A 26086-nucleotide genomic window follows, 5' to 3' on the forward strand; every position below is an offset into this window, starting at 1 on the left:
TTTAATCTAATAATTTAATAATATTTTTTATTTTATATTTTTAAATATTAATGACTAACTGATAACAAAAAAATAAACTATGATAATTTCTTTGGACATGCTTCAAAAGATATAATTAAACTCAAATTTAAAAAAGTCTAAAAAACAAACTATAATATAAATGAACTAAATTAATTCTTTTTTATTTCTAATTTTAAAATTTTAAAATAAGAATAATAAATTTTTTTATAACAAATTTATTTTTCAACTAAATGACTTGAGTTGGCTTAATTTTTACTTAGATGATTAGCGGAACCGCGGAATTAAAAGTGAAAACATTATACAATCCGTCGCAACACGACCCTACATTTTCTCCACAGACCGCAATTTCCAGGGCAGCGAGATTCCCATCTTTACCAACTAACTTCCCACCTAAGTATCCTAGAAAACCAAGGTGCATATTAGTCTGCACCATCCCCCACTCCCAATTCCCAACACCATCACCATCACCAGCATCATCGTCACCTTTGGCTAAAACAAAGTCACAGTCAACATCATCAATCCCCAAATCTCGTTGACTCACAGTCAACTACACACTCCACTACCATGCTCCGCATGCACTCGCCCGCATCCTATCACTCCCTCCCCTATAAAAACCTCGCGCCTTTCGGCCTGTGCCAATGTGGGTAACCACTGACCTGACCAGTGACGCGCACTGATAATCGTCTTCTCCTCAGAAAGAAGAGAGAGAATCAGAGAAATGAGACGAAACGAGACGTTTCGCTGTGAGAGAGAATCGGAGTAAGTGTTTCGGAACGTTTCGTCGAGATTGAGTGTGTGTGAAGTGTGTGTGTGACGAAGGTTTCTAAACTCCGAGAATGGCGTCATCCTCTTCTTCCAACAATGCTTCGTACACTTTGCCGTTATCACAGTCAAGTTTCTCGTCGCTTCCAGTGATGGCTATGAAGAAGAAGATCGTCGAGAAGATCATGGAGAATCGCGTTACGCTCATCGTCGGCGAGGCCGGTTGCGGTAAAGCAAACAAACTAAACTTGTTAACCTTTCTCTAATAACCGTCAATGTGTTTTGGCTTTTCATTTCTGAACTTCAATTTTGTGTTGAGTGACTTTGTTTGATTCTCCGTTTGATCTGCATTGAGTCATTGACTCTATCACTCGCTTCCTATTTTCGTGGTTCTTCGCTTTTGGCGCTGTTCTTTTTTCGTCTAGTGGCCAAACATGAGAGATTGAATCTCTGTATTTGTGTTGGTAGTTAGCCGTAAGCGGAAAATGTTGCATGACTGTGTTTGATTGTGCGTTTGACTTGCATTGACTGGTAGTGGTAGATGATATCTTAGTGCTTAAGCTAATTTGGTGGTTCTTCTCGTTAGAGAACCTTTTTATTTATTTATTTATTTATTAGTCTCACCTGAGGGCTCACCTGGATATAGTTGAGAAGGAAAATTTGTAGTTTCCAAAACTAGTAAGTTTTTGTGTGAAAAGGGTTGTTATATTCATTTATATATGTGTATGGATACATAGTTATGCTGTTCTTAACAGTAAATTAAATTATAATTTTTGTTGAGTAAAGTATTGGAACTTATTTGAAGAGAAATTGGCATACAATACGCTGAGTAGGGAATTCAGCATGCAATTCTTAGGATGAATGAGTCATCGCAGTAACTTTGTTTGGAAATTGTGTGGCTAACTTTGGTTAAGGTTTAAGGTTTTTTGGAAATTCTATTTGAGTGTGAGGTTCTATTTTGGCGGCAATGATTATTCTTTCCATGTTTCTGACATCTTTGCTCCTTTCACTCTAGGGAAAAGTTCACAAATTCCACAGTTTCTTCTGGACGAAGGCATGTCGCCTGTTTTGTGCACACAGCCCAGGAGATTTGCTGTTGTTGCCGTTGCCAAAATGGTTGCAAAAGCTCGAAATTGTGAAGTGGGAGAGGAAGTTGGGTATCACATTGGGCACTCAAAACACTTATCAGCCGGGTAGCCAGTTCATACATACGTATATCTTTAGTGATATTGTTGAGTTGGATAGCTATTTAATCACTTCTTTCATCTTGCCCTGTTTCTCCATTGCCTTCATATATTCAATATCTTGAAATATTTTTGTTGAAGATAAATTATGACTCAAATTGGTAACAGAAGAGGCTGTTTGGACGGCAAAACATACAGTCTTTCTTCTGGTAACATAAAGAAATGAGAGAGATGCAAGGATGTTATTATACATCATGCTAACATACAAGTCTAACATGATGATAATAACACATTATGGATTGACACTTGCATGTAGTATAGGTGGCTACATCGTCATTTGTCAATTGTCATGAAGAAGTCACTCAACAAAGGAATATGACATTCTTTTTTACCTTTTTCAGCATAATTCTACTTGCTATATTGTTTAGAAGGGAGCAGAGCTTGCACTTATTTTTGTTTCTTCCTGTGCATTTATAATGCCACACTGCAGGTCAAAGATTGTTTTTAAAACTGCTGGAGTTTTGTTGGATGAATTGCGAGATAAGGGCTCTGCTGCTCTTAAGTACAAAGCTATCATTCTTGATGAAGTTCATGAAAGATCTGTGGAGTCTGATCTTGTCCTTGTTTGTGTGAAGCAGTTCTTGTTGAAGAGCAATGACCTGAGGTTAGCATCCTCAATGTTCAGATGAGTTCAGCAAAATGCATAATTAGTTAATTACATATATGCTATCTTCAATCTTTATCTTATTTGCTTGTTTCTGGTTTGACTTTCTCTTCAAACTATAAAGAGAGATTCAAAGATGAGAACAATTGAAATTTTATGTTTTTATGATATGCAGGGTGGTTTTGATGTCTGCAACTGCTGATATTTCAAGATACAGGGATTACTTTAAGGATCTTGGAAGAGGTGAACGGGTTGAAGTGCTTGCGATTCCTAGCTCTAATCAGAAAATTGTTTTCCAGCGACATGTTTCATATCTTGAGCAGGCATGCATATATAATTTACACGAATTTTCAGCGCTAGTCTTGTATATCTTTTCTAAGTAAATTTCATTTAATGGTTTTAATTTATGTCATTTATGATAAAAAGTTACACAGATGGTGTTCAATTGGCATATCATATCATTATTTTTCTGAAGCTCATTTCATTGATGTAATAACCATGATGATAGTGCTTATGTTTTTTGGCACAGGTAGCTGAATCTATCGGAATAAGTTCTGAAGTAATGAATTCAAAGTATTCTCCCGGAGTAGATCCTTTCACAGCCAATGCTTACATCAAGCCTGAGTTTCAGGCTGATTTTCACCAGCTTATTCATAACCTGGTGTTGCATATCCATGAGAATGAACCAGATATTGAGAAAAGCATTCTGGTTTTCCTTCCAACATATTATTCACTTGAGCAGCAATGGCGACTTCTAAAGCCACTTGAATCAACTTTTAAAGTTCATATTTTGCATCGCAGCATTGATACCGAGCAAGCTCTCATGGCTATGAAGATTTGGAAGTCGCATCGAAAAGTAATTGTTAAATTATAATTAATTCAGCTAGTTGTGCAGTTAATAGTAAAGGTTTTTTAAGACTATCGATGCATGTGTGTAGCTTTGTGTTGGTTGCTTCATATATTGCTTTATACTTTATTTATCTGTGAACCATGATTGATGTTCAGCGGAAGTAGAATAAGTAGTCTCCATATTAATTGTGGATTATATAATTTTGCAAGTGGGGTGTTTGCATGTTGAACATTTATATATGCTGCAGAATTTTATTAATTTGAGTAATTACTCAAATCAGTCCTTGAATTTTTTTAATGTTGAACACTTTAGTTTCCCAAGTTTCAAAATACACAAAATAGGCCCCAATGTTTATCTGTGTTAAACAATACGGTCTCCTTCCAATTTGATTTGAAGAGTAAAGTATAAAATAGTTCCCAAAGAGTTTAAAAATCTCAAAACAGTCCTGAAAATTTTTTAAAATTCGAAAACAGTCATTTCGATTAAACGGAAATATTGGGAGAGGGACTCTATTGTCTAACGAAGATAAACGCTAGGGAATGTCTTGTGTATTTTGAAACCTGAGGGACTCAAGTGTTTGATATTAAAAACTTCATGGATTGTTTTGTAATAACGTTCTAAATATCCACTATTAGTTTTGTGTTATATACTTGTATAATTTTCTTTTATATGGATGCATGTATGATGGCTTTACTTCCGTATTTGTTCCATAATATTTTCTTTTAATTTACCCATGGCACAGATGGAATTTTCACTTTAGATGGTTTTCCTTCTCCTAACATTATTAATCTCAGATTCCATTTATATTATAATTATTCACAGTAGATGATTGTGGCTGTTGTCTATCAGGTAATATTGGCTACTAATATTGCTGAATCATCTGTGACAATACCCAAAGTGGCTTTTGTAATTGATTCTTGCCGATCGTTGCAAGTCTATTGGGATAAGTCCAGAAGAAAGGAATCCTCAAAGCTTGTTTGGGTCTCCAAATCACAGGTAAAACAGTAGTATCCTAATTGTATGTGTTGATCTGTTTATACAATATTCTTAATTTCATATGATCTTGTAGGCCGAGCAGCGTAGGGGAAGAACTGGCCGAACTTGTGATGGTCACGTTTATAGGTTGGTCACTGGTTCATTTTTCAACAAACTTGAGGATCATGAGAGTCCGTCTATTCTGAAGTTATCCTTGAGGCTTCAAGTTCTTTCACTGTGCTGTGCTGGATCTAAGGCTATCAATGATCCAAAAGGTTAGTTAATATGATCTTGATATCTTGAGCAGAAACTGTTGTAATTATTATTATTGTTTTTGTTGTTGTTGTTATTATTATTATTATTATTATTATTATTATTATCATCATCAATGCTTTTTATAGGAAAACTCTAGTTATTAATGCTTTTTATAGGAAAGTTCTATCCCTATAGCACTTTGAATATTTGTATATTTACCAAATATTTCTCTGATATCTCTTAACAATTATGGGCTTTATTAAATCATAGTGATGAGACTCTCTATTTAAGTTGAATTTTCAAGACTGCTTATAGTTGTGCTTGAGTTTATTCATCTAGAGTGGGCGATAACTTTATCCCCCCCCCCCTCTCTTTCTCCTCTCCTTTCTTTTTTCTCCCGCTGTTTTCCTTTAATTCTCTGTACATTGATCAACTGTCATGGGTTTGATGGCAGTTTTGCTGCAAAAATCTCTGGATGCACCAGATCCACAAGTTGTTGAAGATGCATTGAACATGCTTGTTCAGATGCGTGCACTGGAAAAGACTCCAAGGGGCCGTTATGAACCCACATTTTATGGACAATTGATAGCCAGTTGTCCTTTGTCATTTGATGCTTCTGTTCTAGTTCTGAAATTCGGGAATGCTGGTATGATACGTGAGGGCATATTGCTGGGTATAATGATGGATACACAGCCTTTACCCATTCTTCATCCATTTGGAGAGGAAATATTGGTAATGCCGGAGTGGATCAATATTACTATTTCCAATTGCACTGATTCTATGTTGTAATTTCTATGAGCTTTATTCTAATTGAATCCTTTTGTTTTCGTCAGTTTGCAAAGTATATTGCTAGCTACTTTACTGACCGAACAATCTTAGCCGGTCGAAAGGAGATGGAATTCATGGCTAACTTCTGTGCATTTGAATTTTGGCAGCATCTGTTCAGGGTAAAGTCTTCTTCCTCCTTCACTTTATGAGCTTCCAAATACCTTAGCATTGTTTAGTTTTTGTATGAGGATTTATTGACGAAAGGTGGAAGGAAAAAATTTCAAGATGATAATTTTTTTAATTAAAAACTATAATAGTGCTCACTAAACATCATGCTTCTTGTGGTGGAAATAGTGCATGTAATTAGAGATCTATTTTCACTTGGACTCCTGTGAGACTTGGAGTGGATGCAAGCAGCCACATGACCATATCTTTTTCTGGAAATAGGATTTGCTTTTATTTTGTGACTGCAACTGCAAGGCTTACAGGTTGCATGAATCTGAAAGTGAATATTTTCTTTCACATGCAGGATGAGTATCGGCTTAACCATTTGAAGCAGGTTCTAGAGATTGAGAATGTGTATCCTGCCGAAGCACTGATGCCTAAGCTTGAGGAAGATTGGTGTTCTCTCCATAATCTCTCCCAGTCATCTCTGCATCAGACCTTAGAAATTTGTATGTATGTGTTATAATTATGTCAGATGTGTGCTTTGAATTCTTTTAATGGGAGTGCATCAAATTTGTTGAATCTGTTTTATTGTTTTCGTCATAGATTTTTACTCTACTAAATCCTCTTTAATTCTAATATTTACAGATGATGATTTGTTAAGTTCAGTACACCGGTTGCGGCCAAAATTTTTGAGCTCTTTTAGGGGTTTGCCGCCCTATTTTGATCCTTATGAATATGAACACACATGCTTAGTAACATTCCAGGCAGATGGGGACATAGATGGAGTTTCTGCATATGAGGAAGGCCTTAAAGCAACAGGTGAAACAAAATGTGCTTCTGTGCCATATGTCACTTCAGAAGAATTTCACAGTTATGATGTGGCAAAAATGTTCGCTAAAATTATAAAAGAGGTAGCATAGTTTGAAATTCTTGTACATACAATATTATAATATATTTATCATTTTGTAAAACAGATTTTTTTCCTGTGTGAAACAGATAAGGGCTCAATTCTCGGAGGATACTTCGAGTCGAGAACCTGGAAGTGCAGATATAAATAATATAAATTTAAATGGGGGCCCTTCTACTTGCGCATATTTCTTACAGGGATACTGCAATAGAGGTAGTGAATGTTTATATTCTCACTCACTTCAAGCTAAGAGACCACAATGCAAATTCTTCTTTTCGTTGCAGGTATTGGTTTGTCTGATAATTCATTTACGATGCTACCTATTTCTATGATGATGAATATTGTTCATTCATTATAACAGGGATGCCGAAGAGGAGAGTCTTGTTCATATTCACATGATTCAGGTCCTTCGGCACTGTCATTCAGGCGAGATGTCTGCGAGCCCGAAGATAATAATATGGCTGCTGCATCTCTCCTGAGATTTTTCCCCCAAGCTACCAACAGATCAATTCTTGTATTGGATGACACTGATTTGCATTTTGCCACATCTCTTGGTCGCCACTATCATCCATCCAAGATAATTGCAACTACATGTTTGTCAGAAACAACGATATTGGAACAATCACTGAAAGGGGTCAAAATTTTATGGGGTCTATATCACCCATACCAGACAATCATTGCTAAAGCAGGGAAGAACCCTGTTCCTTGGAATGAAGTTCAGTGTGTACTGTGGTTTCCTTGCTTTGATAGCTTTGGCGAGGATTCGGATGGACAAAAGCAGCTCTTGCAGAACTTCTTTGAGTATCTTGCCATTCGAATTTTGGCTGATAATTTGTCCGATGTGAAAGTTATCATAACCATTAATAATATCAGATTTTCCCAACTTAAGGTAATTAGCTTGTGGTTATAAAAAATAATAGTGTTATCTATTTACCTTATAAAAATTTAATTATATTGATTTGTGAGAATTATTGCTGCACATTTAGAAGTAAAAGGTAATCAATCATATTAGGGTGGCAACTGGCAATTGTGATAGGTACTCTCATTCATTATGTGCTAATTTGTTGTTTCAGGCTGAAAAATTGGGAAGGGAGTGTTTCTTTGTGCTTACAGATTCGTTTGCCTATGACGAAACAAGCTTTGGGGCAATATTATATGACAGACTTCCCCCTAAGACGCCAACGTTGGTTTCGAGACCTACCTCCTATGTATTTGAACTGCATCCTCCGAGTAAGCTACTATTCGGTGATTATGCTGCTAATATTAGAAAGAATCTGTACGTAATTCAGGAAAAATAGTTTAGATCACTTTTTAAGACTTGGAAGCTAGAACTACGATTGTAAATATTAGATATCTAGTTTCTGTTTTCAGCATCAAATTAATATCTGTGTAGTGTATATTTATTTATAGTCACAATATGCTTTTTGATATCATACTCGATTATCCTGTTATTTGCTAAGCTCGACACCGATAAATCAACTAATCAAGACAAGACCACTATTCCAGTTGTACACCCCTAAACCAAAGAGTGCTAATAACATTCTTCCCTTGTTGCAATCTTGATGATCATAGTCAATATATATAATCCATCAACAGAAGGATAATATATCGTCACCATTGTCATATTATTGAAATTTGAAATACGGTGGATAGATCCGTAAATCAATATTGGGTTAATAATGGTATTTTTTTTAAATTGTGATCTACTATGGTATTTTTTTTCATAAAAATGTAGGATGATTTAATTTACGGAATATAAATCGAACCGTCTGATTTTTAAGAGATACAGAAATCGGATCGTCTGATTTTTAAATACAAAAATAGAACTGTCTGATTTTTGTATCAAAGTGTTTGATTTGTGTTTAAAAATTTAAAAAAAATTAAGAGTACATAAATCGGACCGTTTACAAACATTTTTGTTAACAAATATTTTCAATATACTTAATATTATTAACAAAAGTTTAATTAAAAAACTAATTTTTTTTAACACAATTTAATTCTAAATAGTAAATCTTTCAAACATAAAAGTAGAGTCAGATTGGATTAGTGAAATTAAAAAAAAAAAGAAACAAATAAAGTCATTAACTAATAAATAGAGCGGAGAGCAGGTGAGGCAAGGCACGTGAGAGTGGGGCCCAAGACAAGTGTCTAGAATCTCGTAAGTTAGAAAAATATCATGTACCTCCTCCCCTTAACCACTAAAGCTCAACACACACAGCCATATGAAAATCCTGCACCTAAGCCATTCCAATTTGAATTTGTGATGCCATGAGATGACTCAGTCAATGTCCCATACCCAACAATCTCCAAAGACCCTCGAATCTCGCCACTCCATTGATTCCTGCCTCTTCCAGCTCCGTACATGGAAGCCCTTCACCAACAAGCGCCCTTGTCTCTCCGATCGCAAAACCCCTTCCGTTTCGATCGACCTTTCCAAGCTTTCTCTTCTCGACGATGATTCCACCACTAAACCCTTCAAATCGTCTTCCGCCGCCACCACCAACTTCCGCCTTATAGCCCGCAAGCGCCGCCGCCGAGGATCCCGCTCTGTTTCTGGCCGGAGTAGTGACCGCAGTGGCACGCGCCGATGCTGCTCCGTTGGGGCCTCGGCGGCTCATGGGACTTGCTCTGATTTTCCGGTGGCGATGGGGACGGACTCCAGCGGGGAGCTCTTTGGGAACGTTGGAGATGGGAGTTGGGCCTCCGATGTGAGTGAGGCGAGGAGGGAGAGGGATAGAGAGGGTGGTGGCGGTGGAGGTGGAGGTGGTGGTAATGGTGGCTGCAGTGGGGAGAAGGAAAGTGGTGTTGGGTTTGGTGGGGTGGGTGGGTGTTCTGATGGGAATGGGAATGAGTCCGGGTATGGTAGTGAACCTGGGTATCGTGGTGATGCTGAGTTTGGTTATGGGGATGAGTTTGATGAGGAAGAAGATGATCCCAGATTCAGATTGTTGTTCTGGGGTGAGCAAATTCGAGGTAAAGTTTTGGTTTTTTTTCTTTTTGTGCATATATACCTCTTCTTGATTGGTTGGAGTGATATTCTAGTTTTGTAATTAGAGAACAGTGTGATTTCGGTGTTTGGATGCTTAAGAAATTTGGAACTTCCTAGTTATGGGTGGTTTATTTCTGTATGCACAAAGTGGTGTACTTTGTTTATTCATTGTATTTGGTTGGTCACCAAGTTGGTGATTTGCTTATGTAGTAGGTACTAGCCTGCTAAGTGGGTTTGAAAGAGTTTGTGCTTGAAATTAGATCAGTGGTTTGGTTAATAGGCGAGTTCTTTTTACTTCTATGGAACTTGTTCGGCATTGTAGTAGTTAAAGAGTTGATTTACTATTAAGTTCTTCTGGTGTAAGACTTAAGTTTTGTGGGTTGTGAATCCTAAAAGTTTCAATAGTATTTGTGAATATTTTTAGTTGAAATGGATTCTACTGAATTGTTCAAACGTAGGATTAGGGAGTTTCTGTTGTTTCTCTCTCTTTGGATATGCTTTGAGCCTTCAATTTTAATTGCCGAACTGTATCTGTTAAGCATAGGTATATTCTATTGTCTAAGGTTTTGGTGATACTGTAGTGCAAGTTCCCGATAACTTTTAAGCTAAGTTTTCCTCTTTTTTCCTGATGAGAAATTATTAGGAGGACTAATTGGTAAGCCTAATCATGTCCTTACCCTATAAAATTGACACTTAGTCAAAATTTTACATATCCCATTGATGTGTTTCTTTATCCTGATCATCATTTTTTTATTCCCAATTGATTGACACGTTTCCTTTTATACCCCCTTTCCTAACCCCTCAGACTCTACTAATTCTTTAGATTTCTCAAAACAAAATAATGACCCATCATATTCCGGACCCAGAAAATTGGGAACTCCTTCATGCTGCCATGATCAACCCACCAAAGCAACCACAAGAATCATTTGACACTGCTGTAATTGACCCATTGAAGTCACCACACATTAAAGTGGATATCATGAAGATTTTTATTTTTACTTATTTGTGTTTTTGGGTTAATTGGTGCATTAGATATGTTGTTTTGCTTTTGTTATTATGTTATTGTTGATTTGGCAGTTTTTGTTCCATATGTGAATTGTGAAACTATTACTTTATCCTCTCTGATACATCTGGTATGAATTGAAATTTGAACCTAATTATATAAAAACGATTGAGATATTACTCTCTCTGATTTTTGTAATATTATATTACAATGGATGATTTAATATAATATTGTAATTGACTAGTTGTGGGAAAAAAGGAATAAAAAATTGATGATAAAGAGAGAGAAACACACACTCAATGGCTTAGGTAAAATTTTGACAAGTGTCAATTTTATAGTTAGGAAGATAATTAGGCTTATCAATTAGTCCTCTCAATCAATTCTCTCTCTTTTTGTGGTATATTGGCAACATAAGATTTGAACCGAGGATCTGAATCATCTCATATATATCACCCAAACCCCTTACCACTAAACCATTAAAGCTGTTTGGTTGGTGAGAATAGTGTAATGATATAGCATCCTATAACGATTCCAGATATTTTCTTAAAGAGTAAAATATAGATACTTTCATTGTCTTAAAAAGCAATCAATTCTTTCTTCATTTAGTAGTTAGAAGGATGTTCAGGAAGATCTCCTCATTAATCATTTCTCCCCAACTTTAGTAGGATCCTTATGTTTGAAGTTGCAAATTTTTGGGAAGACAATTCTTGCAATCCACTAACTGGTAGTGTTTTAGTGGGGAAATATATAGAAGAGTGGGTCAACCTTTATTAAAAAATGGCCTCCTCAATTTTCTGTAGTGGTATACACCGATGATTCCCACTTCCTAGATGCTCAGCAAGGTGTTTGAACTTTGGAGAATGGTGAGAGTGGGAGAAAACTATTTGCAGGCATACCGAGTATTCTTTGCGGGAGCGAATCATCTCAATTGGAAAATCCACTTGACCATGTCAAGTTCCATTAATAATTGGATAATTTTGTGTAACCCACTTGGCCCACCTAGTCCACTAATAATGAAAATTCACACTTGACATGGACAATTGGATTTTTCAATTGGGAGGATCCGCCCTCATTCTTTACTAGATTTGTTTTTTGGGAAAAAAAAAAAAAAGAAGATTCGTTGCTTAAAATAGTCAGAAATTTGAGGTAGAAATATACTTGCAAATCTATATCTGATTGAACAATAGCAGCTTCTTGGAACAAAGATTACTGTTCTATATAACAATGGAAGTTTAACTGGAATTTTATACATGTATTATTGTACTAGAAACTATATGTTTTCCTGATTAACAATACTGACATGAATCATATGCATTATGCAAAACTTGACTAAATTTCGAACTATATGTTTATTTTAGCATGTATAAAAAAGCCTAGTACTGAACTGTGTTGTTCCAGAGACTAAATTGAACTTCATTGTTCCACAGCTGTAGATTCCAAAATGGAGATGGTTGGAGAGAACTCCTTGTTAGACCAAAAATCCCATCATAGATGCCGACGCCGGAAGCATGATTGTAGAATGGTTGATGCATTGAGGTGACGATTGCAGAAACCTGATCATGTACACAACAAAATACATTACTTCCTTACAACCAAGGAACTGGCTTCTTTTTCGCGTGAATATTTCCATGATAGTGGTTTTTACAGCATCCCTTGTGATGGATGCTTCACACCCTCAATGTCCAAAGAATTTCAACAAGTAGAGACATAAGAGGTGGGGGATTCATGCTGTGCTGTAGATTTTGTTCAAGTTTTGAAGATATATGCTAATTAATGTTTTTCTGATGAGGAAAAGTACTATGTTGTCCAAATATATACGAGGAGAGACATGAAAATATTAATCATTTGATAGCAAACCTTTGTTGTTAGGAGTTACTTACATCTTGTTCAATTATGGTTGATATTAACATAATTTTGTCATCTCCATAAATGTTTTCACGTAAATTTTGTTCTCTTTTTTGTCTCTGTTCTTTTTCCTCTCTGCAATGGCCAAACATATTTTTAAGCTTCAGCATTTGCTGAGATTTTTTTTCTTTTTTTTTTCTTCATAATTTAAATGTTCGAATTGCATTTAGTGGAGGAATTCATTTACGGGCCGTTTGGTTCAAGGGAAAAAGGGGAGAAAGAAAATGAGTGGAAAATGGAATTTTCCATTGTTTGGATAATCCAAGAAAATTAAGAGGAGAAGGAAAATATAGTGTGGGGCCTATTTAAAAGTTTTCTCTCCAACAATGAGATGAAAATGGACGAAGAAAAAGTACATAATGGTTTAATTACCAATTTGTCCTTTATTTAATATAAATTATAATTTTATATAATATAAATAAGAATATTAATGTAATTTTACTCAATATAATTTTTTCTTTTTTTATTTTTTTTTTATCCAAATAAAAAAAAAATTTTCTCCTATTTTCTTTTCATTCATTTTCTCTTCATCCAAACAACACACACAAAAATCTATTTTTCCACTCATTTTTTTTTCTTCCATTTTCTATTTTGCATCCAAACAATGCCTTAGAGTAATAATATATTTCTACCTATTTTTATGAACTAAGTCTAATTAAGTTAAACAATAAGAATTGGAATAATGTTTGTAATAACTGATTTTTGTTATGTTAGACCGACTTAGTTGGACTTAGTTAACAAAAAAAACTTAGTTGGACTTAATTAACAAAAAAAACTTGGATGTGTAATATTATTTATTTATTTAATGTGGATTAATACACTTAATAATAATTTAAGTAAATTTATTGTTATCATGTGATGGCAGTGTAGTGTCTAGTTTTTACAATTATTGGGGCCTCAAATGCATACCTTTTATAATGGCAATAACATTAAGCTATTGTGATGTCAATTTATTAATAGCTTGCTCGATTCGTTATTATATGATATTTTATATTTATATTGTATTTTGAAAAGCTCAATCAAGTAGCTTCATATAATCATATTTAATCAATTTTTGGTAAATCAAACTTAATTTCAAAAGTAATCTTAAGTTAAAGATAACAAATGAGTCATGTCAAATTTTCTTTTAAAAAAAAATCATGTCAAAGTTAAATCTCAAACTTGGTTCATTTAACAAATTTAATTCTCTTTTTTTATTATGATTATTAGGAATTGAAAAACAAAAACATTTACATTTTTTTGTACCTACAAAAATATTACATTTGAACTAAAAATTAATCATTATTTTTATAACTAAATAATTAGTCATTAAAATAATTAAATTTGTCATAGTATAATCAAAATTGTTTACAATATTATTAAAAAAAATATTAAAAATGTATTTTTATATAAAATAGCTTATTAGTGATTGATTTTTTGATATCTAGATAACATGATTATTTAAATAATTATATTAAGTGTATATTAAAATTAGCTACCAAATTTAATCACTAATATAAAATATATATTAAAATATAAAATATATATTAAAAATAAATTAAACTAAACATATATTTATGCATAAATAAATAACTTATTTTGATAACTTATTTTGGTAACTGATTTTATAGTGCACAAAATATTTTTATTAAACTTTTTTAAGTAAAAAAAAAAAGGTGTGTGGTCAAAACGACGTCGTAAGCATAGCAAGAGTCTAGGGATTAAGTGATGCTGGTTTTACAGTAAACAGAAACAAGGGGAAGAAGAAGAAGATCGATCAGTGAAAAATGGTGGGAAGGGGTGAAGTGCTGAGTGCTTACCGGTCACTCCTTAAGGCCACCCGAAGGACCTTCGCCGGCGACGCTCTCATGCTCAAGCAATCCGCCGTCGAGGTGCGTAACAAGTTCGAGGAGAACAGAAACGTCACTTCTGATGATCAGATCCAGAAGCTTCTAGAAGAAGCCTCCGAGGCCTCTCACTTCATCACCAACATGATCGTCCAGGCTCAGCTCAATACGGAAGCCGGCAGCTACGGTAATCCCAAATTGTTGCTCAATTCTTTAACTTCCATTTGTGCCCACCACCTGTTTGTTAATTTTACTTTCTTCTATTTTTTCACAATTTGTTATAATCTTATATTAGCCAGCTGAGTTCTAGTCAGTTAGGTTTGTTGGGTTTGTTATTGTTGCCGCAATGTGATAGGATAAGATGTAAACATGATTAATAGATGTATGCTTGGATAGATAGCTAATAATATGAATGAAATAGAATAGAATTTACTAAAACGAAATAGAAAAAATTTTGTTCTGTTGAAGAATGTAACAAGCTGTTTGACCTCTTATGTTTGGGAGAATTTTTGAGGGTCTAAGGGGGGATGTCTTTAATAATGGTGTACAGTTGGAAAGTGAGGTGTGGAGTGGCTGGTGCAGAGGTGACCACCATTTGGGAGCTGAAAGAGGGCAATATAGGGACAGCAGTTCAACCATCTCAATTTGGGAGGTCACAACAAAAAAGCACTATATGGATGGTAAGAAGTGGCTTCTGTTGTCTTTGTGTTACCCTTTTACTCCCTCCCTACGGACACTTCCCAACACCGGCTTTGGCAAGTGTCACCTTGCTGCACCTCACCCCTAAGTCTTGGATATATGTTAGATTGTGCCCATATTTGCTTTGGCATAATTCATTTCCAAAAATTATGGGTATCATTTCTATTCACATTTCCCCGCTCAACACAATGTTCAATCAATGTTTGAAGTGTGATCAAGCTGAAAAGAAAAAGAGGAACAAACATAGATGTTTGAGTTTGACCAAGGTGTCCTTGAGTGGCAGTCCAGTATGTACCATGAACACGCCGTTGAGTTGGTGTCTTTTCTTCTATTCTTTGTTCCATCTGATACCATTTCATTATTCTATCTCAATATTGTTCCATTAATTCTACTTCATTCCATGTTCCTTTACCTTCCATCATTTCAACATCACTGTCGTGTGCACATCTTGTAACTTTGAGTGCTTTCCTGCTTAGAAAGTGTTATGTGTTGGTGCAGTGGTGAAACCTGGTAAGGAGCATGCAGGAGCAACACTTGAACTCCCAACAGAAGAAAGTATCCGGAAATCTAAATAGGACTTCCAGGGAGAGGTTAGAACCAAGTGATTCCTCTCTTAGATTGTTTATTTTTGCATAGGAGGAATAATTAATGTTAGTAGTGCATCAAGGGAGTGGCTTCAAATTTTCTGCTTAGATTTGTTGCTTCTCATTTCTAGTACCTTCAAATTTTATGTAGCTGAATCATTCAATATAAAGCCGATGATGGCTACGGGTTTATTCTACCCTTATATTTGTTTTAACTTTTATGATAATTTGATCTGACTTTGGCGGCAGATTTCAAATTGATTTAAGGAAAATTTTGATTGCTGCAGTTTTTTGTATTTGATAAGTCATATTACCTTCAACCAATAAGATTTTGATCCTATGGACTAATACATTAATTAGTGATAGAGACCTGTACTTAATTTTTAGACATTGGAGTCTAGTGCTTAGCAATGGATATGTCATGTCAAATGGAATTGAAAGAGAGATTTAGATAATCATATTTGTGGAAGGAATTCAAGGAGAGGATTGTTGATAAACCGATCCGTGATAGCTTATGATGAGTTAAATCAAACCATGTTTCTACTTTATGATGTGCCTAAATCCTCACCAGTTTCTAATTTTTTAGGGGGATTAGTCGATAACATTATCATTAACTTCTTGACCCCCGTTTCCAAATATGTAGAAAAGTGATAAGCACGAAAAGCCATGTAATTAACTCCAACCTCGTGTAATTTTCAGTATGGGTCTTCTACTCTTCTTTTTTTTTCCCCCCTTGTATTCACTTTATTTCCCTTATCATGTTGGCCAAAGACACCCAATTATAGCTATTTACTGGAACGTAAAGTTCAAGTAATGGCAAAATGATATCCCCCCACACCTTTTTTGGAAATAGATTTTCCCACGTGAAAACATTGAATTTTATCGTTGATAAACAAATAAATAAATAAATAAGATGAACTAACATGCAGAACAGCTAGAATAGTAAAAATTCACACATGGGAGTCTTATGTGAATTTTCACATGAAAGAATTCATTCCCAGAGCTTAACTTACTAAGGTAGAACTCCTCACCAAAAGACATCACTGCAAATAATTGATGCCCCTGACATACATTTGTCACTGTTGTTATTATTTATGACATTGAGAACAACATAGATATTTTCCAGGTGGTAGTAAAAGGAATCATCACATTATTATTATCCAATATTGATGAGAAGTTCAACCTCCATTCACATGTTACTCACTTTTTAACCTATCATTTTCATTTCACCACCCATGTAGCCTTTTATAATTGAACTCACTAGCCTCTTGCCTATGCAACAAACCACCCTTAAAAAAAGATGAAATAAAGTGATCCATACAGTAATCAATGCTTCAAAAGATCTTAACTTTTTCAAAACCGGTCCAACACAATTCCACTATAAAACTCTATATCTTGAGTCCTAATTTAACCATTCTATTCTTAGTTTCAACTTCTCTACTGATCTCTCTACAAGATGATCAAAATACCATCTCTTACTTTACTTCTTCAGCTTATGCTTCTGTTGTTCCTTACAAGTACCATTCAGTTGGTATTTGCAAAGGGGAAAGACAATGTTAGAGAAGCATGCAAGGTGACAAGGTATCCCAAACTTTGTTTCCGCTCGCTAGCGCAGTTCTCCAACGCTGCCGGAACGAGCCCCAGCAAATGGGCAAGGGCAGGGGTGTCAGTGACAATAGGAGAGGTTAAGCATGTTCTAGTATACCTTGCAAGGTTGAAGAAGATTCAAGGACAAGTAGGGGGAAGAAGGAGCAGAGCTGCACTCTCTGATTGCATCGAGACTTCTAGAGATGCCCTCGATGAGCTTCATAGGTCGCTTGGTGTGCTCAGGAAGCTCAGCAAAAACACCTTTGGTACCCAAATGGATGACCTTAACACATGGATCAGTGCAGCACTCACTGATCAGGATACTTGCCTAGATGGATTTCAAGGCCAAAGAGTAGGAAAGGAGATTAGGTTGCTGAAAATTAAGGTTATAAGATCATATTACATAACCAGTAATGCTTTAGCTCTTGTTAACAAGCTTGCCACTACAGGTATTGGAAGCATAGCGGATCCATAGAAAGTCCTAATAATATTGTAACAAAATTTATGTGGACTTTTCTTTCATGTATCGTAAATGTGAAACTCTCTTACTCTCATATCTAATCAAATGATGTCATGCAAAATAAAAAATATTACCCACTATTTCGAAAAGAATTTATTTTAACTATGTGACAACACTTGATCGTATGTTAGTTTTAAAAGGTTTTACGCAGATATTGCATAGAAATTAAATTTATTGATGTATGCCCAAGGAACTTGAATAAACTGTGAACTTAGCTCTTTTTTTAATTATTTATCTAAGAGTAAAGTATCGTTTTTGTCCCCAACGTTTGGGGTAAATCCTATTTGTGTCCCTAATGTTTAAATCGTCCTATTTGTATTCCTAACGTTTGTAAAAGTGATTCAATGTTATCCTACCGTCAATTATACATCATGAATGCTTTAATTTAAGTTTTAAAAATATCTTCTTAAAGTTAGAATACAAATGTTTGGGATAGAGTCGATGATCCACTCCCTAAAAATAGCTCATCAAAAGTTGAAACTAATTCCTAAAATATTTACATAATTCACTTTTCTAGGGACATAATTGAATCTAAATACAAATAGGGGTATAATATTAAAATCGAACACATCCAAATGAGACCTAATTGAGAATGAATACATCTAAGTGAAAATAATTGAAAAATACAATCTAATTTGTTAGTATAATTGATAGTAAGATAACATTGAATCACTTTTATAAACGTTAGGAATGCAAATAGGACGATTTAAACATTAGAAACACAAATAAGACTTACTCCAAACGCCGGGAATAAAAACGATACTTTACTCTTTATTTAAAAGAGATTGGTTTTAGGTTCTTTTTCTTTAATGCCGTGCAGAAGGAAACAAAATTTGCTTAGAAGTGATCAATGGAAGAAATATATAGCCTAGCTTAGGTGACATTTTTATTTTGGATCAATCAGTGCTAATAATGTTTGCTGCCTCTTTGTATTATCATATGATATGATATGACATATGCGTTAAGAGTTAACAGTTAAGTCTCTTGTTCTTCCTTTTTTTTTTGTTATATTGGAATTTGAGATAAAACATTTTTTCGGTAAATATAAATTACTTCTTTCTGGATGGGTCGGCCTATATTGTACTCTCACATTGCATAGTAGCTGTAGCCCAATCCTATTATAAGCCTTGGAACTAATAGACTAATGGGCCTCTATTAGCCTAAACACCTTCAATTTCTATAAAGATTTAATCTTCCTAAAATTTAGGATTTCTTGCTTAAGAATACTGACTTCTATCAAACATTGTCGGGTTTTAAGAAACATGTTCTGACCCCAAGATAAAAAAAAAACGAACTGAAGAAGCATGATGTAATGCTACGTGACTGGATGTAACACGTAGTGGGGTACCTAATAAGATTTTTTTGTTTTTTACTCTGCAAAATCTTAGGTTGGCTTAATGGGGTTTAGCAACTCAAATAATTATAATGACTTAAATTATGTTAAAACTTAAAAGCATAATATCAAGATGAATGGAATATAAGTATGCAAATCATAATTTATGGTAGCAAAACTGAAGTACAAACATACTACTAGTACTAGACAGGTGGCATGGTATTATTAAGCACATGAAAGTTCAAAGAAAATCTGGTACATTTAGGTTGTTCTTGATTATCTTTCAAGACTAGACTTCACTTCAATTCTAATTTTGGATGCTTCTTTTGTTAGATTTTGTTAAAGTCAAACCCATGTTGTACGTGACGGAATTGCTCCCTACCATTACGGATCATCTTCTGCCATCTAAGATGCCTACAAATTTGTTGAGTGACCAAATATCTGAAAATTCAATTGATAACATGTCTTTACTTTGGAATTAGAATTTGTCTTATTTGATTAAGAGATAATACTCAATTTAGTTCCTAAACTTACACATGAGTCTCAATTTAGTTCCTGAGGTTTTAATTGTTTCTATTTAGTCCCTGAAGTTTATAAATGTGCCTCATATTAGTCCTTGAGACCATTTTTAGTATAAAAACGTTAATAGAGCGTTGTTGTAGACTATCACATGTCACGTTAAAACTTGTAAAATGATGCAGTTTTGGTTTCGACATTTAAATAGCTCAAAAAGGACATCGTATTACTTATTTTGTTAGGTAAAATTTTAATAAACACCATTTAGGATGTTGTTTTTGGGTTATTTGAGTGCCAAAACAAAAACGACATCATTTTACAAAGTTTAGTGTGCTATCCGACTGTCACGACAGTGTTCCGATAACGTTCGTACGTTGAAAATTGTTTCAAGGACTAATATGAGTTATGTTCACAAAGTTTGGAGACTAAATAGAGACAATTAAAACTTCAAGGACTAAATTGAGACTGACATGTAAGTTCAGGAACCAAATTGAGTATTATCTCTTGAATTAAACTTCTCTAGAGTGAAAAAATAGGATCCGATTATATTATTGACTATATTGAATTAAAATAGTGAGACTTCCGCATTATAAAATTATAGATTTAATATTGATTAATTTTTTGTTTTATTAATTTTCTTTTTTTAGTGGAATTCTTTTCGTCTAATTATATCGTCTTTTTCCAATTAAAGGGACCCTTGAGACTTTAGGAATTGTCATTTATTCATATACTTGACTATTCTTATGAGTTTGGCAACAATTAACCTCTTAAATGCGTACATGCTTTTTCACAGTACCATGTCCTTTATAATAATATATACTCCTAAAGTCCTAATAGAGGGGAAATTGCAGTGCTTTCGGATGATATTAAGTGACGCTGCTACATAGTATAATCTTTTTTAATTATCTTAATATATACTAACTTCTAATTTCATATAAATTTAGATCACGTTATACTTGATATTCTTATTATCTTGTGACAAGTGATGACAATATGACCCTTCCCACAAATATGATACTAGTTAAACTCGATATTAAGTAACATGCAGGGAATTCAAAGGGTGTAGAGTGTGGTATAACTTTAGGTAATTATTTTAGCCTAACTTACCCTACTAATATTAGTAATAATTTATTATAAATACTTTTCTCTCTTAATTGACACGATATATGAACCTTTAAGTCTTTAACCCTTTACCATTTAATATATATATATATATAAATGACTCCCTAAATTTTATTGGGCTGCGAAATTGGATGAAAATATCTTTATATTTGATATTAAATAGGATAAAGTATTATTTTTTATTCTTTAAATTTATGAAAACATTTAAAAATATTTTTAACTTTTATTTTGTTTTAATTTTATTTAAAAAAATTATTTGCATCAAATATTAGCTAAATTTTTAAGAAATTTAATATAAATCCATAATAATGTATGATAATTAAGAGACAATGAGAGAATTTTTATGTTTGGTGTGTTGGTGTTGAAGGTTGTCCTTATAAAGTTATTATTAGATTAATTTTAAATTTTTGAAAAATTAATTGTTTGTGATATATTTAATACAATTCGAAAACTTTTAAGATAGAATTAAAACAAAACAAAATTTAAAATTATTTTTAGTACTTCTAACAAATTTTAAAAACAAAAAATATACTTTATTTTGTAAATATTAGATATCAAATTCATTAAAAAAAATTATCATATTTTAATTTTAACCCTAATCAAGCATATTTGACAGGGTGTCAAAAATCTCCAAGAAGATTGTTTCGAATGAGGTCCAATGGTAGAGAATTTTTTTCGTAGAGATGGGGATGAGGAGCTAAATTCTCCCGAGATAGGCACGGAGACCCGAGCAGGGATCTCTGCACCATTCCCGATATAATTCCCTGAATTTTTGAACTTAATTAATAACCCTTACTTTATTTCTAATATAGAGAATCTTTTAGTAATTTCACTCATTGAAAAATTCTAATTTTATTGTTCAAAATTTTATTTTATGGACTATAATTTATTATGTTATATTTCTTAACTTATAATCTTAGATAAGATATATTTGTGTGTTTGTAATAATATTTTGTAATTTATTTTTTTGTTTTTTTGATATTTTTTATTATAATTTCTATATAAATATTAAACATAGGGAGATGGAAAATAAAATCCTGCAAAAAATACGAAAAATACAGAAAACAGAAATGAAAACAATTATTCTTTTATAGTGAAAAATAGAACGAAAACAAAAATTAATTCTAGGGGCAGGACGGAAAATAGGAAGCATGCCGTGCCTTTATCTCATTGACATCCCTATTATCATATGACTTCAACTTTAAGCCACTGATGATAAAGGGACAGTTTTATTAAAGAGAACAAACATTGAATTGCTTAACTAAAATATAATTAAGGACTCTATCTAAGGTGTACTAGGCAGCAAAGTGCAACTAACGTTCTGATTAAACCTTATAGTTCTCCTTTTAGAGGTGAAGCAATGAAGAAGTTGTAAAAAAATAGAAAATAAATATTGTCATTTTTATTTTAGTAATATTTTTTTTATAAATTTATACTAATATAATAAAAATATGCGTAGAATGATATTATAGAAAATAAATTTGTAATATTATTAAAAATTAAATAACAATCCTTATAAATAATAAATTGGTCATACAATTGTGGAACAAAAAGAAAAGAACGTGCTTCATAACAAGAACCACGTGTACGGAGACATGTCAACGTCGCTTACGATTCAAAAAAGGAACCAGTCAACGTTCAATTTTTTAGTGTAAAAAAATATTAAACAAAAAATGAACTGGTATACTAATATTTAGGATAAATTTCTTTTTTTTTCACAAAAAATAGAAAAATTTGAATCTGTGACCTTTAGATGAATATAGAAAAATTATGCTATAACCTATTTAAATTATATCTCGTTAGCTTTTTTACTTTCGTCTTTAACATAACCGAACAAATTAAATAAATCGAGAGACTAAAATAAATTAAATTAAAACAAATCTCGGAAAAGTTAATATAATTTGTCTTGATTTGTGCTACATAGTTAGTTTTATTACAGTCTAACTCTCAAATTTGAAATTTTATTTCTTTTAGAACATATTAATTCAAAAAACATCCGTAATTTAGTCATATTCATATAATATTTATATATATCCTATGTAAATTTATCCGAATTTTTGTTAGATTCATTCTCCAAATAATACTACAAATTAAAAGTTTAATATGTATCCAAAGTATGCTATATAATATTTATGGTGGAAACTCAGGTGCAGTCGACTTTCCGTGAAATTAATAGCTAAGAGTCGTTAGATAAAAATTTAGTCAAATCAGTTAAATCATCTAACGATTCTCAACTATCAACTTTACGTGAAGTCAACTGCACCTGAGTTTCTACCAATATTTATACCTCTTGGATAGGTTAATAATTTTAATCGCATTTTATAACGAGTATACAAATTTTAAACCCTAATGTTTAATTCTAAATCAAATTATTGGAAAATCTTGATGATATTCAAAGGAAAAAAAAATCTATTAAACAAAAAACTAATAAAAACATCTCTGACTATCAAAAGTACTGTAGTGATTAATTGTCACAAATTACCTCCTTTGCATAGGTAATTAAACATATCTCTTTTAAAAAATTATTGCTTATATAGATAATAATTTTTCATATAGTTAATTTGAAATGAAAAATTTACTTAGATGTATATAATATAAAAATCGATCATAGTATTTTTTTCCTGAACATATATAATAAATAATAAAAATATATCTGTATACATTAAAATTTATTAATAAATTAATTATTATATATAACATATAATTTATTTATTTTTAATATATATTTTATATTGATAATTAATTTGATGTACACTTAATAAATAAAAATATACATTGTGATTAAGTGGAGGAAAATAGAAGGAATTAAAGGGTGTGTCCATGCACTTTGATTGGAAATGACAATTTAGTTTGTCACGTAAAGGGCCTTTTTTTGCGTCAAAAGAATAAATTCTTTTCTAAGACACTCATCATTTAGGGGGAATTGAAACACCAATAATAAAAGAATAAGAATAATTAATTAAGAATAAAAGTTGTGTTCTTTTGGCCATATAAATTAATATATTTTTTGTAAGTGGAAGTTGTAGTTTATTGAAATAAAGTGCTTCAAAATCACTCCAAGTTCATTCACCCACCGAATCGCTTAACGAATTTTAAAAAATATATATATCTTAATTAATAATATAATTTAAATATTATTAAATTGTATATATTTAAATAAATTTTATATTAAATGGCCTATAAAATAGTTACTTTAGAAAAATAGCTTTTTAGATACGTATAGTAATTTCATACATCACACAAATATCTATTTTATATAATACTACGGTGAAAATTCATGTGCAGTCGACTCCACGCGAAGTTGATAACTGAGAGTCGTTAGATAATTTGACTGATTTGACTAAATTTCCATCCAACAACTCTCGACTATCAACTTTGCGTGAAATCGACTACACCTGAATTTTTATCTTATATTACACTTCGATTTTCTAGCGCTATCTTTAATTACTAATGAATTGGGTATCAACAAACTAAAATTTTTAAATACAAAAATAACACAACTTCTTATATAATACCTTATTTCAAAAAGATAAATAATACATAACAATCAATTGGCTTGTTATATATGTATGTGGAAGTTTGAAAATAACATGTTCAAAGTAATGAAATTAGTTAAATTACTTGTTCATTCTTAATTCTTCTTTCCTTCAAACATACGAAGAATGTGAACTACTATATATTGTTTTTTTCTTCCAACCAATCCTACTTAGGAAAATCCCTTTGGCATAGAATAGTTTATTATTTTTGGTTTATTTGGGTGGCACCTTATAGACCCTCATGATGATACATACCAAGATAGAATAATTACGTTTTAGTTAAACCCTATTGTAATTAATGAATAGCTAAACATGTCGGCAAACTAAAATGGGGAATCAAGTTATCCAAACAAAACAACAATTAGGGTTCCAAAAATTGGGTAATCATTACTTTTTTTTTTTAACATAGTCATAGTTTGATTGGGTAGTTCCTAATACCCAAAGAATAATGGTCTTTGTTTAAGTTTAATTTTAGTTATTTACCCTAATGATCAACACTTGGATTTGGGATTCATGCCATTTTGGTAAATGCCCCTAATCATACAATTTGAAGTGGAAATAAGCACATGATTGCCACAAACACCAACCCTACTCTCTCTTACCATAAAAATATAACTATTGGTCCAAAATGTGGGAGTTAGGTGATTTTACAATAAATAAAGTTCATTGTAGGTTGATATTGGCCTTGATTGCTTCCCTTCCTATTAGGAATATTAAAAACAGTACTTCCAACCTTTTTTATTTATTTTAGAGTAAACTATTAAAATAGTATTTAAAAATCTGCAATGCTAACAAAAATAAATTTTAAAAGATGTTAATGACAAATAAGCTCTTGAAACATTTAAAAATATAACAAAAAGAATTAAATATTAAATATATATTTTAAAAATAAAATTAGAGATTAAATTTTGATGTAAACTTTTTAAACTAGTATTAAAAAATAATATCTTTTCATTCTTAAAATTTGGTCATTTTTTATCAAGTAATTCTTTTTAATTTTTTTATTGTTTAATGACTATATTTTTTGAAAAATAAAAAAATTAGAGATTAAATTTTATTTCGAATTTTTTTTGTACATTTTCTAAATATTTATTCAAATATTGTCACAAAAAATTTAGATCTAATATATAAGCAATTTGTTAAATATAAAAGTTTTTTGTTACTTACAAAAAACATAATATTTATTAATTTTTTATCATATTTTCAAATCATTCATGGAATGTTTTGTTGATAACATATTTCAGTAAATTTTTTTTATCAATAATTAAATATTTCAAATACCAAATTAGTAATTAATTCTTTATTTTAATGTAATAAGTTTCAATTTGATGTAATGATATTACAAAATTATATACTATTATGTAATAAAAAATATTTTTAGGTAATTATTTAAATAGTTTTCATTAAAAAATAGTTAATTTTATTATAACATGATACTATATGAATTTGATTTGTATTTTCCCCTAAACTTTGCTATAAGTCATAATCACAACATGCGTTTTTGCTTCTCAAATTGTGGTCCAATTTTTTTTTTACCATGGTCTTTGCTTATGAACTCCTCAACTTAATTTCGCCATGATCAAAAGCAAAAAAGAAAATGCTTATGGAGAAGAAAATGCTAGTTATTTTAATTAAAAGTAGTAATAATGACATTTTAAGAAATGGACAAGGGGACACTCAATGCAAGATAATGCATGTTATTTTAATTTTGTGTTGGTATCCTATATATATTGAATTCAATTTAATAAGCAAAAGGAAAAATGTTGTATGGTAGCAGATATTATTTATAATAAAGGTTATAACCTCCACAAGGTACTTACACATCTTCAAATAACTTATATCGCTTGACCTTTTCCATATATAAACTCTTAATTAAAAATTATTAAGATTTGATTAGATTGATTCATCATAT

At 32.2% G+C, this 26086-nt stretch overlaps 4 protein-coding genes across 5 annotated transcripts; all 4 read left to right on the forward strand.

The window, feature by feature from the left end:
• Positions 1–386: 386 nt before the first annotated feature.
• Positions 387–7987, forward strand: LOC107475955 (DExH-box ATP-dependent RNA helicase DExH8). 2 transcript variants are annotated; one of them, XM_052257365.1, is made up of 15 exons: positions 387–1011; positions 1799–1976; positions 2458–2631; positions 2807–2954; positions 3161–3487; positions 4331–4477; positions 4551–4731; positions 5166–5443; positions 5545–5658; positions 6009–6153; positions 6293–6558; positions 6644–6681; positions 6769–6838; positions 6916–7443; positions 7628–7987. In XM_052257365.1, exons 1-15 carry the CDS (start codon positions 858–860, stop codon positions 7850–7852), a joined length of 2973 nt encoding a protein of 990 aa, XP_052113325.1. In that variant the 5' UTR covers positions 387–857; the 3' UTR covers positions 7853–7987. The 2 variants fall into 2 exon arrangements, with proteins under 2 accessions (XP_052113325.1, XP_015951150.1); XM_016095664.3 differs by having other exon boundaries at positions 388–1011; positions 6644–6838.
• Positions 7988–8690: 703 nt separating this feature from the next.
• LOC107475956 (uncharacterized) lies at positions 8691–12511 on the forward strand. The gene is made up of 2 exons (XM_016095665.3): positions 8691–9527; positions 11974–12511. The coding sequence occupies exons 1-2, from the start codon at positions 8828–8830 to the stop codon at positions 12084–12086; spliced, it is 813 nt and encodes a 270-aa protein (XP_015951151.1). The 5' UTR covers positions 8691–8827; the 3' UTR covers positions 12087–12511.
• Positions 12512–14145: 1634 nt separating this feature from the next.
• LOC107475957 (mitochondrial zinc maintenance protein 1, mitochondrial) lies at positions 14146–15757 on the forward strand. Its single transcript, XM_016095666.3, has 2 exons — positions 14146–14464; positions 15475–15757. Exons 1-2 carry the CDS (start codon positions 14218–14220, stop codon positions 15549–15551), a joined length of 324 nt encoding a protein of 107 aa, XP_015951152.1. The 5' UTR covers positions 14146–14217; the 3' UTR covers positions 15552–15757.
• A 1179-nt stretch (positions 15758–16936) lies between these two features.
• Positions 16937–17772, forward strand: LOC107476121 (pectinesterase inhibitor 6). The gene has a single exon (XM_016095866.3). The coding sequence runs from the start codon at positions 17017–17019 to the stop codon at positions 17620–17622; it is 606 nt and encodes a 201-aa protein (XP_015951352.1). The 5' UTR covers positions 16937–17016; the 3' UTR covers positions 17623–17772.
• Positions 17773–26086: the final 8314 nt, after the last annotated feature.

This window comes from Arachis duranensis, chromosome 2, assembly GCF_000817695.3.
Source record: "Arachis duranensis cultivar V14167 chromosome 2, aradu.V14167.gnm2.J7QH, whole genome shotgun sequence".
Lineage (NCBI taxonomy): Eukaryota > Viridiplantae > Streptophyta > Magnoliopsida > Fabales > Fabaceae > Arachis > Arachis duranensis.

Coding starts and splice junctions, on each gene's coding strand:
- LOC107475955 (XM_016095664.3), top strand. CDS start 858: ATGGCGTCATCCTCTTCTTCCAACAATGCTTCGTACACTTTGCCGTTA. Junction 3,488..4,330: donor TTTGGAAGTCGCATCGAAAA/GTAATTGTTAAA, acceptor GTTGTCTATCAG/GTAATATTGGCTACTAATAT. Junction 6,839..6,915: donor AATTCTTCTTTTCGTTGCAG/GTATTGGTTTGT, acceptor TCATTATAACAG/GGATGCCGAAGAGGAGAGTC.
- LOC107475956 (XM_016095665.3), top strand. CDS start 8,828: ATGACTCAGTCAATGTCCCATACCCAACAATCTCCAAAGACCCTCGAA. Junction 9,528..11,973: donor CTGGGGTGAGCAAATTCGAG/GTAAAGTTTTGG, acceptor ATTGTTCCACAG/CTGTAGATTCCAAAATGGAG.
- LOC107475957 (XM_016095666.3), top strand. CDS start 14,218: ATGGTGGGAAGGGGTGAAGTGCTGAGTGCTTACCGGTCACTCCTTAAG. Junction 14,465..15,474: donor TACGGAAGCCGGCAGCTACG/GTAATCCCAAAT, acceptor GTGTTGGTGCAG/TGGTGAAACCTGGTAAGGAG.
- LOC107476121 (XM_016095866.3), top strand. CDS start 17,017: ATGATCAAAATACCATCTCTTACTTTACTTCTTCAGCTTATGCTTCTG.